Source organism: Tamandua tetradactyla, chromosome 10 (genome assembly GCF_023851605.1).
Source record: "Tamandua tetradactyla isolate mTamTet1 chromosome 10, mTamTet1.pri, whole genome shotgun sequence".
Lineage (NCBI taxonomy): Eukaryota > Metazoa > Chordata > Mammalia > Pilosa > Myrmecophagidae > Tamandua > Tamandua tetradactyla.
Window position 1 is genome coordinate 41909993 of NC_135336.1, and position 14628 is coordinate 41924620.

General features: G+C 40.7%; 1 protein-coding gene across 2 annotated transcripts in view; it reads right to left on the bottom strand.

Moving 5' to 3' along the window:
• ALCAM (activated leukocyte cell adhesion molecule) overlaps window positions 1-12992 on the bottom strand; it is a 198811-nt gene extending 185819 nt beyond the window's left edge. Inside the window, exon 1 of one of the 2 annotated variants that reach the window (XM_077118504.1) lies at window positions 12231-12992. In XM_077118504.1, the coding sequence (XP_076974619.1) occupies window positions 12231-12303 (73 nt within the window). In that variant the 5' untranslated portion in view covers window positions 12304-12992. The remainder of the gene's footprint in view (window positions 1-12230) is intronic. The other variant, XM_077118503.1, reaches the window with a different exon arrangement.
• Window positions 12993-14628: the final 1636 nt, after the last annotated feature.

A 14628-nucleotide genomic window follows, 5' to 3' on the forward strand; every position in this document is an offset into this window, starting at 1 on the left:
ACACTATAATAATTAGAAACTTTTTCTTGCTAAGGCCTAATATCATTCAAACCACAAAAATGCATATATAATATCAATTTCTAAATACAATGTAGTAAATAATATGTGTCCATATAATTTTAGAGCTAATGCTTTTTCTGTCATTTTTGTTTTGAAGATAATACATTTTAAAACTATAATTTTCAATATGTTTTTCTTTTACTTTTTTTACTCTTGAATTGCTAAAAATGAAAAGTTGACGTGACATTCATAAGGACTATGAAACCTCTAATAAGAATATGCTTTCCAATTTGTTATGAAATCCCCAAAATGTATTAAGATGAAACTGAAACATACCTCTCAATCAATAAAATGAGGAATGTCACATATATGTTACTAATATGAAGAAATTGATATTATAATACTGAAAAATGTGATTTATAATACTCATTTATTGAGAGCCATTGTATCCCAGGCCCTGAAAAAACCATTATATGCTAAATAACTTCTTGAATATTCCTACCAAAGTTGACAGAATTGTTATCCTCATTTTACAAATGAGAAAAGCAAGACACAAGAGATAGAAATCAAACTAATGCTGATCCAGGGTTCAAGCTCTTGAGTAATTAGGCAATGCAATCTATGCTATGCATTGATAGTTTGCAGAATCTATTTGCACGACAGTCTGTAAAAATTAAGCAAGGAATGCAATTTTTTTAATCTCATGGAGGTATATCCATACTATATACAAAAAAAAAAAAATCACTTCTCAAGCAGCTTAAATCCTTTCTAACCAAATAGTTTGGACCAGATCTAAATGATAATAACCTCCAAACCATACCCTTAAACTCTATTCTTTATTTACTGTTTTATCATAATTTTTTTTAGAAGGGAAGCATATTTCTTATCAGCAAAGGAAAGAAAAAACATCAGAGAAGATGCCATCTGTTTTAATAAACAGATGCTTACTTGCCATTCTAGTATGATAAGCAATTTAATCTTAACACCAAGCAGACATTTTGCAAAGAAACTTTCTATTTGAGAACAAGGTTAGCGGCCACTAGGGTAAGGTTGAGTAGGGAATTAAGCTAACAGGGTAAACTCAAATATGTAATACATTTTATCTTAGGTCTTACAGCAAAAGCATTATTGATATTTTCAGCCCTGACCACTTCTGCAAAAATAGAAAACTTTGTCTAAAAACCAACAAAACGTTCCTCATGAAATGTGATGTACCTATAATGAGGTAAGGAAATGTAGGCAGAATTAAGAATACATGCCACAAATTTGAATATTTAAAACTAAATACCAGGTAGAAACTGCTTTATTAATGAAATTACAATGTATGCTAAATATTATCAATATTTGTTGTATTATTTATTGCATAAATGTCTTTACATTAAAGTGACTATGATTCCTCCTTTAACAAATGAGTATGACTACTGAATTGTTATACTGATATCTCTTTTTAATCTTCAGTGTCTTGGATCAGCTAGAAAGAAAAACCTGTAATTGTGGAACTGTAACCCATACCAGACTTGGAAAGCTGTCCTAAAACTACTTCTTAAAATGTACTTTGAAAAAAAAAAGTGACTATAGAAATGGAATTTAATCTTCCTTTCCTTAATAGGTCCAAAAATTAGAGGGTCAAATGGTATGGAATTTTACACACAGATGCACACACACATGCAGAAGATGTTGCTTTCTATCAGCTTTTAAAATTTTTTGACAAGTCTATCAAGAAAAACTCATTAGAAGAATTTTACAAAATAGGATTTAAGAATAAGCAAAATTATTTAGTAAGACCTTACACAGGAATTATAAATGGCGTTAGTTAAACCGCTCATGCAATATATATGTACCTGGAATGAACTAACACATTTATTTGGAAACCAATTGTGTAATCAAAAGCAATATCAGCCCTCCTAAAGCACATATGTTGTTGTCTCTGAATTCACTGTTTCAGTTCAGCCAATCTGATTTCACAGGGCATGAATTTTCCAAAATGGAAGCAGAATGGCTTTTAATCACACAGTTTATGTTCTAAATGTTAGCCATCTTACGTGGAAAGAGCAATGATAATAATTCATAACAAACACAATTCTTCCCCCATACTTTTGGCCCCATCTCATGTATAATAAAGTTAGGCAGCAATCTTTTTATAGCTCTTGCCTTATATGTGAGTGTGTGGGTGTGTGTATGTGCCATTGTTTAATTCCCATTTTTTCCCATAAAGAGTAAATGAATAAAAACTAGACTATTCTTCGGCTGGTTAAGAAAAAAAAAAGCTACTTTAATAGTACAGAGTTATGGAAAGAGTGTGAAGGAGGAGTATAGTCATATACTTTTTTTTTTAGGGAGCAGGTGCATGGGCCAGGAACAGAACCAGGGTCTCCGTCATGGCAGGCGAGCTTTCTACCACTGAACCACCCATGCGCCCCCATACTCACATACTTTTGTTGGACTTTTTGAGAAGTGCACACTCTCTTGAAAGGGTACTTAAATTTAAAATTCTCATATTCTTTGACACAGCAATTTCACTTGCAGGATATTCTACCAAAATATTTGCAAGTACAACAAGTTTTAAGGAGTTCACTGCTGCATTGTTTGTAATAATAAGACAGCAAACAGTCTACATTTCCAAGAATGAGGGAACTGGCTAAATTATGGTACAATCCAACCCAATACAGCCACTTAATAAAATGAGGTAGAGCTACATGTGCTGAAGTGGAATAATGTCTTAATCTCCAAGATGTGCTCCTGATAAAAAAGCTACTTTATTTCTTAATGAGGCTGCGTATATGCAAATATTTACTTGTATACACATATCTGAATAAGAGCGAAGAAATCCTTTTCTGAATGCTACAAGTGGTAAATAAATTAGGGAGATTACAGGAAGGTATTTCAACTTCAGAAAGTCCCTGGTTTTTGCCCCATCTTTCGGAACTTCTTCAATTTCCCTCAAGAGGGACAGGCCCTCTTCACCTCTAGGAGTTAGAAATCGTGTACCTTCCCACACCTCAGTGTCTTCACTCGTGTTGTTCTGTCAACCCACAATGATGATATTTCCTCAGCCCACATCTTTTGTTCAATTATTTTTTAGTGTATACCTCGAGCATCACGTCCTTAAAAGATTCCCTGTTTTTTCCTAAACCCCATATGAAATCTGCCACTCTTAGGCAAAATCCTCTTTATTTGTCCTTAAAAACACTCAGCAAAACTTCCATTTAATAATTAATTATATGAGGTTATATGATTAACTAACTGATGTCTGTTTTCCAGAGACAATAAAACTTCTATCAGTGCAGCACCTTGGCCGTCTAGTAATTAGTTTATTATGGTATACTCAACCCCAAGCAGAGTGCACATAGCACTGAATGTGTTTCTGAATGTTGTTATCCATGTTGAATGGTCAATTCTCATGAATTCTAGTTTTGGATTCGTTAACAATGATACTTTAGACAAATAGCTAAGTAATTTTAAGGTCCTTTGCAGCTCTAAAATCTTGAATTTGTAAGTCTAGATATAAATAAAACTAAGAACATTGTTGTCTTTCATAGTTTTGGCTAATTTGCTATTGAATTACTTATAACCAATTAACTTGAGCCTTCAATTACCTCGGTTGTTAAGTAGGGGGACTGAGCAAGATGAATCTCTAAGTCGCCTTCTCATCTTTTTAATGACCCTTTTTCCTACCACTTTTAGCTGATGACCACTAACTTAATGCCTATAATCAATTGAAATTTCTTTCACAAAAAACATATACACACACACACTTGCACACACTGATATTGAACTTTCCAAATTTATTTTGGGAAAGTTGAGGTTTGAGCAGAAGGAAACAGCTAAAGGTCTTAGGCCTCTCATTTTTTTTTTTTAAATAAATCATATTTTTTGTCCAAGGATCTAGAAGAGTCTGAACTCTGAATATGGTGTTACAGACCTTCTGTAGGGGTTGTTGCTGCTGTCGCGTCTCCCACTACCACTGTGAGTGGTGAACTGATGGCTAAAATGGTCCTAATTCTCCCACCCACTCTTTTTTCACATCTTTAATAAAGTGACTTTGCAGCTCCTTCCATTCAAACTATTGAGAATATTTCCCCATCCCTTGAATTTGAGCTGGGCTTATGACCGGTCCAAGGCAAGGCCTCAAGAAGCCTTGCATGCTTCTGCTTTCTTTCAGAACTCTGCTTCCACTGGGGGAACAGGCCTAGGCAAGCCTGTTACTGAACGAAAGACCATGGAGGAGTGCCAAGTTGTCTTGGACAATGCCCACAAGCAGAGCTACTTAGGTTGATCTACAGCAGACTGCAGAAGAATGAAGTTCAGTTGAAACCAGAAAAACCACCCAGCCAAGTCCAAGTCCTGGCCAAACTGCCAACTTGGAGAAAAATGAATTAAGCAAATGGCTGATGTTTGTAAACCAGTATGTTTTTGGATGCTTTGTTATGCACCTTAATTATTGATACACTATGGGACCTAGAGGTTTTCTTATATCCTTTCCCTGATTTGGAGCCCCAAATACAGAAACTTTCAAACTTTTAGGGAAAATATTTGGAATTATGCTGAAAAGTTTTAGTCATGGTGGTCAGGGTCCTCACCCCTCATTCTATCCTATTAATTAAGCCAACGCTATGGCTTACCTTACACTGTGTACCCTCTCATTTTTCCTTATATTCATTCATTTCCACACTCAAGAGATGGCTGAACCAAATAATACATACGTGCTAATTAGGAATTAATTAGACTTGGCATCAGCTGTTCTTGTCATACTCTTTGCTGCCCCAAGTGGAATACTATTTCTGACTGATACAACTATATCTTACTATACAAAAGCACTTGCAGATTTTCTTCAACTTTGCAGACATCCCACTGTTTTAATTTTGAAATCCAAACAGACAGTTGTGCTGCCGAGAAAGCGCAAAGTAGAAGACCAGAAAGGGAGTCATGCAATTGGCTTAGAAAAGTTTTCAGTATCTGACTGAAAAGCCTTCCTTAGGTGGCTCCATAGCTAAATGTAGCTCCCAGGTGAATTTCAAACATCCCTATTCCCTTGGCATCTCAGGTCAGTTCTGTTTTCATTACAACTCACGGGCCCGTCAACATTCCACATCCACCACAACATTCTGGGGTTCCATGCTATGACCCAGGTGTCTCTCCTATTCTTGGCATGAAAGGGGCACATAACCCCTTTCTGATACTTCCCTGTGCTTGATGCTTTATTTTAAAAAGTTACAAATATGTGTTTTTTGCCAGAATGAAAAATACGTTTTTAACTGTAAGTACTATTACAAACAGACATGTAGACAGTCAATAATTATGGTGACCATGTAATTTGTCATCTAAATGGTGCACTTTTGAGAGTGAAAGAGGGAGCCATTAATCATCGTAACAGGACAACAAACAAAACCAAGGCTGTCTGGGATATACCAGGATACATGGTCACCCTACTGATAATGGGTTTAGTAAGCCAGATAGCACCAAAAGATGTGAAAGAAATAAAGCTAAATGCCCACAATAGTGATGTCACCTGAGTATCACCTGGGGAATGGCTGGTTGAGTGCCCCTTACAAGGGCTCTCAAGATGAATATGACATAGTTCAGTGTCCAGACTTTCTCCCTGAACACTTAAAAACCTCTTTTGGCTGCTTACTAAAAGTTGTTCCATCTTTTAGGGATGAATTCTCATAAGTCAGCTTATTGGTTTATGTGAGAACAATTATTGCCAAAGGGAGCAAATGCTCATAATTTTTCAGCTAAGGCATTCTTGCCTTGTAAACCAGCTATATAAGAATTCACATTATAATCAGAGGTTTTTTTGGTGACCATGGAATCAGAGCCAGGGAAGTTAATTATATGATTTGAATATTTAATAGCATAAGGTTTTTATAATGAGTTTCATCCATCTCTACAAAATAGCTACATCTGCCACCAGGGTTGGACAAGTCCTATTTTGTAGTCAGGGTGACCACTTTCACTTCCAAGAAAAGAATTTAGATGGGTAAGAACCTACAGTAACTACATTTGGTTCAATCATTCTTATTTTTCTTTGTTTTCACTAGTGACCAAAGCTTTTTCCACTCTCAATCTCAAGGCCCTTACTTTACTATTATAAACTTTTTTTCACTAATACATTATCATAAAGCATCTTGTCTTGTTGACTTGTGACTCTTTCTTCCAACAAAGACGATCTGGCATATATATGTTCTTTCACCAGGTTTTTATTTTCTGGTTTATTTCTCAGGGGGGGCAACATTATATCCTCCATTCTCAAGTTCTTTGGGAAAGCTTCTTTGTAACCAAGAATGGCAGGTCCTGCCATGTGGAAGAACAAAATTCTTATTTGCATTATTTCATATTCCATGCAAAGAAAGGAAGTGAAGCAGCCTCTAGGTGCCTACCTCTTTGCTGAGTGGGAAGATGTGCTGATGAAGATAAGATTTGATATTCAACAAGTTAATGGTCAATTGAAGAAAATTTAAAATGAAAGCGACCAAAAGGAAGTCATTTTAATTCAAGCTCCAATCTGCCCCCTCCATTTATGGATTGGATATTACTGGTTTCCACTACATATAGTAGCCCCCAAATCTATTACAGGCAGCAAGAGTTTTGTTTTGTTTTGTTTTGTTTTTTCATTAAGCAAAAAGATGAACTTATTATTGGGGAGCCAATCTCCTTGGCTGCCAAACCATCACATATGAAGAAAGTCTATTTCTTAATTATCCATTCATTCATGGAAACTCATATAAAGTGATAAAAGTAAAAATTAAGAAAAATGATTATCAAGTAAGGGTAAAATTTTTAATAATAGCTAAATATATGAATTTGTAGAGCAAAACAAGTGATTCTTGATGGCAATGTAATTGAAGGAAATCCAGAATATACCGATTGCTGCAGTTATAGGATGATTTCCTTGTGATATCCCTTGTAAACACCAAAAGTATTTCTATGATTTTCAAAGACAAATTGATTACTTATCTCAGGAACGCTTTTGGTCTAGACTTTGGTCAAAATTTTGCATTGGTCTATGGGGTAATAGAGGAAGAGTTAAAAAAAAAAAAGGGAAATAAGCCAGGGACTCTGGACAGCTTTCTGATTTCTGATTAATCATTCTCTTCAGCTTAGTTTCATTGTGTGGCAACATTGAATTCTTAGAAAACCAGACACAAGCATGTTCATTGAAGTACCTCACCTCAAAGTCAAACTAAGTAATCTTGATTAGTTTTGTTTTGGACTGTGATCAGCTCTGATTTCCCCTTCAATGGAATGAATAATTGAAAGCTAACTGGATAAATAAGAGAGAAAGCAGTAAAAGCTGATTTCATTCTTGGAACATATACTACAATAATGGGCTGTGATAAGTTACTATAAATAGCATGGCAAATTTGGAACTAGTTCCATCTGAAATATATACGGTATTCTGTTCAATAAAAAAGAGAAAAGAGAGTATGAATGTTGTTACTCAAACCAAGAAAAAAATGGATGAAGGTATCAGTAACTCCAAATGGGTGATAATACTTTGTACACTGTAGGAATACTAACATCATTGTAGTATCTAACCTCATCTAATGGCTTATAATAACCTCTTCTTAAATATAGGTAAATTTTATACTTGACTTTTTTTCTCCACTAGGAAGGGAAAATTTTGCATCAATTAAAAAAAGTAATGGAAGATATAAGTGGACATTTTTCCAATCTTTATACTTTTTTATTGGAAATAAAAAAGGAGCTGAAATCCAAAAGTAATCATCAAGTATATGTTAATTCATCACCCACCACTCCAGAGCAAACATTCTTTAGTGTTCCGATGAGATAGTTCATTTCTTCCTATGTTGCATACATTGTGTACAAAGTGAGTTGGACTCTTGAGAAAACATAATAATGAAGAATAAAGTTAACACATTCGAAGGAATTAAGTTTAAGCTTCTATATGTCCACAAAGGTGCAGAGATACTTGTTTTATCATTGCTGCATCTATATGGGTCTCCTACATATTTGGGACACATATTGCATGTGTCTACTTGAGTTAATAGCTTCAGGGAGCTAGAACACTTTGATGGTGCTTCATGCTAAATAAATGGCCACAAAAGAAAGAAGTATGTGTGGGACAATCTGATTACAAGAGCATTTAAAATACTATTTGACAAAATGTTGCCACATGACATCAAGTAATGCTGTCAACTTAGTGCTCAATTTCACAAAGGCCCATGTTTAGTGGCAATGAAAATGGGGAAAAAAAGAAAAAGAAGAAAAAAGAAAAAAAGATGATTCATTTTTTACTGCATTTAATGAAATGGTCAAAGTGATAATTAAGTGGGACAAATTAAAGGGTGTTGTTCTAGTAACAATATAATAAAACTTTGATTAATATAGCATGTTTTATTTGAAAAATTCAAATTGCTGAGCAAGGGAATTACTAATCAAACCACATCTTGTCTGTGCGTCAAGTGCAACCAGAACCACTCATTACCCAGAGGGAGAATTTTATAGATTAGAAATTAAAAGGAATAGAAAATAACTCTCCCAAGATCACAACATTCTTATATGACATAGCTAAAAGTTCAATACAAGAGTCCTGATTCCAATATCAAGAGTTTTCTGATAACACTTAAGACAATTAAAGTAGGTTTTTAATGATTTTCTTCTTTTTAATAAGTCAGCAATAGATTCCCATTCTTCACCTAAACTGTCATTAAAAAGAACAAAAGCTTCTATTATACAAAATAAGTTAGTTTGGATTTTCTAAAAAGGTTGAAAAAGTTTAGGAATTGGTTATGCAAAATCTTTAGGATTTCTACAAGTTTTGAAACAATAGGAAAGCAAAGAGTATTTTCTCTTTCCTTCATGACTGAATTTTACCCCATAGCCCAAATCAATTTCTTTGTTTTAGAAGCAACTTTAGAGTCCACAAATAAGGCTCTATCACATGAACTTGATAGTATCAATCATTACTTACATCTCATCTAGGAATTACATATATAGCTTAAATTTAGGCAGGCTTGTAGGATGGATGGGTTGCATAAATGGGGTTTTCTGAGATCTAAAACCCTCTGCCCTCTGGGGGTCTCCTTTATCAGGAGAGTGGAAGACTAATTCTTCATCACGCTTATTCAGGTCTGGAAGGAGTATGCACAAGATATTTATAATTATTCAAATAGAAGTAGAAAAAAGATGGTAAGTTATATAAGTTGGATCACTGGCACCTTCCTAGTAATAGAATTTATATGAATTTTTCCCAGTCAGAAAATATTTTAAAAATACAATTGGAAAGTGATTCTGTGGTGCCCAAATAGATTTTTTTTTACCTTCAGAGATTAGAAACAGAGAGTTTGGGGGCTAGAAGAGCTATCAGAAAGTAGATCCTGAACTACCCTTTTATTTCAACACCAGAAAGCTGAAATTCAAAAAGGTTAAATAACTTGCTCAAGCCCTCAAGCTAGATGGTCTTGAGCCCAGCCTAGAAAAGCAGTTTGCTGCAAATTGCTATTCAATTAAGTAAATAATCAAGGGAAAAGCAGTATTTACTGGCCATAAGGCAGATTGCTATTTTTAAGTTAACAAATTTTAATAGTCCCATTTTAGGTAGTCTGAAAATGATATTATTATGGTTAATGCTTTTCCCGAAGCCTGCTGAGATAAACTGACATGTTCCTAACGATATCCCCCCGAAACAAAGCTTTATATGCACTTATCATTAAGAAAATTTTCAGAGGGAGGCAGACAGCTGTCTCCAGTGAACAGTTAACTGCAGCGCTCCACCTCCTTGTGTTAAATAATAAAGGAGAGCCTTTTTAAAGCAATACAAAATGTCACCACAGGCTGACGCTCTTTCTACAAGAATAATGAAATCACTACCTCGAATGCTAACCACAAACTTCGCTGCTTTTATCTCCAAATTCAGTTTTCGTGGTTCAGATATATCCTCTCCCCGCCCCTTAGATACAGGTAACTTACCAGGCCTAAAATGTATCAATGACTAGAAGTCAAAACAAAAACAAAAACAAACAAAAAAAAACACATAAAGAACATGAACTAGTATGGGAACGGCGATAGCAGTTTCACAAACTCAAGTTTCTGTCCTCTAGATCTGAACACACACTATCAAAAAGGCTCCGGAAATGAAGGGCGGCAGGCGGGGAAGTCAGCCCCTGTGACCGAGCCAGCCACTGGCACTGCATCCCCAGCCGGCTCAGCTTTGCAGAGGGCTCTAAAGGAGGCGCATTTGCCGTCCAGAACTTGCGTTCTGACTGGACAAGCGGCCTTTCGGTGGCACAATCCTTTTTTAAAACACCGAGACCGCAGCGAGAATTTTACGCACATGCAAACCCGCTAACTTCAAAGAACCAGGGGTCCTAGGGACTGAGGCAACTGACGTGGGCAGGCGGCGGAGCGAACGTGCTCCCAGCTTTCCGAAAGTGCTCAGCCGGGTGCCCACCGAATCCAGCCGCAAATGAGGTCTGAAGGAGAAACCGCTTTCCTTTCAGCAGTTAACTGCGGAAATAACCTGTCTTCAGACGTGGCCCAACAGAAAATTCCTGGGCGACCGCCCGGAAAAGGGAACTGGGAGTGTGCTTGTGGCCCGGGGGTGAGCGTGGGGGTGGGGTAGGTACGGTTACACGCTCAAAGTCGGGAGTTGCTTAAACTGAAAACGAACTATGGGCGTGTTGGCCTTTGCATTTTACAACTACATCACCCTCGTCCTTCCCTCTCTCCCCTCCCCTTGGCTCTGGCTCCAGATTGCCCTTCCTTCGTTCCCCCAACGGACACTGGTCTCGTGGAAAAATGAAAGCCGCACCGTGCCGGATCCAAGGGGGTCTCCCCTTCCCACCTCACCGGTGTTTTTACCCCACCCCCGCCTGCTTTAAATCCTGGTCGACTCTCTCGTTTCTTGGTCCCCGCCCTACAGCTGGAGGTTGGTAACAGACGCCTATTTCTCCAGCTCAGAACAGCAGGTGAGCTCATTACTTCACCCAGAAATGTAACTTTAATAAAGAGATCTAGAGAAGGCAACATACCCCTTTCCAAAACACACACTCACAGCAGCAGCTGCTGCAGCAACAGCCTCTCAGAAACACTTGTAATCTCTAACCTCAAGCTTCGCCCCCAAGTCCCTTATCCCCTTTTCCTGGGAGAGATCCAGAGGTTTCTAAATCTCGTTGGTGGACTCACCAACTGAAGGGATGTGGCAGCAACTGAAGGGATGTGCAGGAATGAAAGATGTGAAAAGGTAGTAAGCTTTCCTTTGATAAAAGGATAAGGACAAATTGAAGCCAAAATAAGAAGAGGTAGCAGTTTAACTTGCAACTGTCTACGAAAGGCTGGAGATCAGAACTTCAAATGGAAAAAAAAATCCCCGGAAACCTTCAAGTCACCAAGGGGATAAACCAGCCGCTCAGTCAAATGACAGTGAGCGCGCAGAATACCCTGTTAACACCAGCTCAGTTCAACTACCAGAGGATGACAAGACCAGGGGTCGTCCCCAGGGGAAAGGGAAGGGATTCCCACAGGATTCTGTAGATGTTGGGGATTTTATCTTTTTTTCTTCTGAGGCAGTTCGGAACTGAAAACGGAGGCTGAACTGCAACCTGGAAATTTGCAAGCCCCTCACTCACGTCTCATAAATCTAGTGACTAATTTCAGTTCAGGTTGCGTTTCTGTCATCACCCATCACCCCCACATCACCACTCAGCAGACGGGGCGAGGGGGAGGGGGTATTAAAACCACGATTTATGCATCAAGAGGATTTTTTTAAGGGGTGATTGAAGACCTCCCTCTCTCCTCAACCCCTCCTGTCCGTTCGTCACCACTGATCAAGGGGAAGTTCCTGGGGAATTTATCACGAAAAAGTGCGGACAGTTATTTCCTCCAAGAGCTAAACGAAAGGAAAACTGCCCGGGGAGTGCAATGACAAGGACTTTAATACCCAGAGACTCGTGGGACTGTCAAAGGGCTAGTCTGTCGCGAACCTGGGAGGCGTAGGAGGAAAGGAAGAGAGACACGATCTTGCCCACCGGTCCCCCAGCCCAGACCCCGGCCGCACCCAAAGTTCCTGGAGATTGGCCCAGCGCGCCGGCTCGCCTCCTAAACTTGGACTAACCAGCCGAACCCAAACGTGGTACAGGTGACCGAGCTGGGCTGCTCCCTTACCTCCCCACGCGCCTGGGCGCACAGCCCGGGCGATGAGAGGCCAGGACCCAGCGAGCTGCCCGAGGCCCGCGCCGGCCCGGGGCTGGTCCGTGGTCCCTGCTCACCTGGTCTGAGGACGACTGCGGAGATCAAGAGGCAGAAGAACAGACGGCAGGAGGGGACCACCTTCGATGCCATATTCCTCCTCCTCCTCCTCCTCGGGGGCCACCGACAGGGTCCGCGCCGCAGGAGGGGGCGTCGCCGGGCCCCGCGCAGCCGGTCCGCTCGCGGGTCAAGACACAGGGGCAGCGGCTTCTCCCAGACGCACCGTCTCCCGGGCTATGGCGCTGCACCTTTGGGTCTCCGCCGCACGCAACTTTCCACCAGGCAGTGCCCCCCAACTCCTCCTCCCTCCCCTTCAACACCCCCTCCTCGGCCCCCTAGGGTAGCTCCTCCCGGGCTGGCGACCTCTTTGCTTCAGAAATACTTGAGTAATTCGGAAAGGTGTACGTGGTTCTGTGGCGGGACTGGTCCTTTATTTTCCTTCTCTTGGGATAATAAAATAACGGCAGGATGGTGTGCAGGAAAAGCCCGGGTGCTAGGAAGGAATCGCTGGGGGCGGCGGCGGGGTCGGCAGGTCCAGGCGCTCTCCTCAGGTGGCAGCGGCAGCGAAAGCAGCAGCAGTGATAGTGGCAGCGGCGGCGGCAGCGGCGGTCTCCCGGGCAGCTCTGAGTGGAGGGACTGGAAGGCGTGTGTAAGCTGCCTTTCCTCCTCCCCCCGCCTCCTCCCCCCTTCCTCACTCCTCCCCGCTTCCCCGGCCGCAGCGCGGGGCAGGTGGTTGGAGCGCCGATCCGCAGCCTAGAGGCGCTGCAGGATCGAGTCCGAGACTCTGCCGGGCTCTGGGACTCGGCTGGCAGAAGCGCGGGCTGCTGGACCGGAGTCGGGGTGGGCTGGGCTTCCGCGGGACCCCGCCCCCGAGGCCGCGCCGGCCAATGGGGAGTGCGCAACGGGAGTCACACGCGCCCCAGCTGCCGCCGGGACTGCAGCTTCCTCTCACTGCTGCCAGCGCCCTCGTGATTCGGCCCCCCAATTTCTGCTGCCCACCCAGTCTCACCGAGGTTTGAAAGGCCACCTACCCTGTGCTTGTCCCAGGGCGTTCTCCTCACTCCTTAGGGAGTTTCTCGCCAGCGATGGTGCAGCCTCCTTCTTTTTATAGAGTGGTGGGGATAGAGGATCTCCAGCGGGGGCTAGCACCTTGAGTCCAAGGGTAAGAGGAAGGAAGGAGTAAGAGGAGGTGGGAACTCGCCTCCTGCGAGTTAGCTGGGACCGTTTGCGGTTGGCCAGGGGCAGTACGTAAGAGGTGGTGATATTGAGAGAGCAGAGGTGGTGATACTGAGCTGATTTCCCCAGCCCCCTCCCAACCCCTGCACCTCTCTCTGAACACTTTCTTTTGGAATCAGAGCACTTGAGTCGATTGCTTGAGTACCAAATTCAAAGAAGATATTTGGCTTTTCCCACGGGAGATTAAATCAGGAATTTCTAGACCATATTATGGCATACAGATTTTCCCAATGTCTACAAAAGCCAGAGCGTGTATCTCTTATATTTTGAATTAAGTGGTGAATTAGTGTCTCAAAGAGAAAACCCCCAATTTTCTCAGATTAAAGTCTCAGTCCTTTCTAGTCCAGAAAGCCAGGCACCCAAGCAAACGGACAGATTTCTCCTGCAATTTCTAAAGATTGAACCTCTTCCCAGACAGAATATCGGGAAGCGGTGTTGCTTTCAGTTCAGGCAGAGAACATGAAGGAATATTTTCCTCTAGAACACTGAGGTGGAGCTGTCACAGTCCTAAGTGGCTCTAAATCAGGGATGCTAGATGGCATCTCTTATCCCCAAACCCTAAAAAATCTGGTCCCTAAACCACTTTGCGGGGACATTAAATAGCCTTTCATGCATCACAGGATCATCCCTGCGTGAATTTGGTCTCCAGCAGAGAGTGCCAACTTACAGCCCTTTCATCAGATCACAAGTCACCAGCTAGATTGGAGGTGGGAATGGACGACGGCCAGAGAAGCTTGGCAAAAAAGAGCACAAGTGCATACACCCTCCCCACACAAAAATGATCTTGGAATTCTTAATCTTTTCATGTTTGAAACTATTAAATTCCATCTTCAGTTGTAGTTTTTGTCAAATCCCTGCCCATTTTGTTCTTCCTGTTATTTTTACATTAACACTATTCTAGAGTAGAGCTCAGGTTTTTCTTTCCAAAATGAGTTTCTCCCACTTAATTTTAGCGTTAAGATATCACTTGCATCTTATGAACCAATAGGAAGGCTAATGCTAGGAAGCAAGTGCCTTTTAACATAGTATTCCATGAGCTAAGTTTGGCTGAATTGCTTACATTCCTATGAGATCCTGTAGAATTTCTTCAGGGAATTAATTTTTGTTTAATAGCATCTCTAAGTGAGGCGTAGTACAACAGATTGGCTTAACTATATATTTAATCTGCGTTCTCAGACTCAG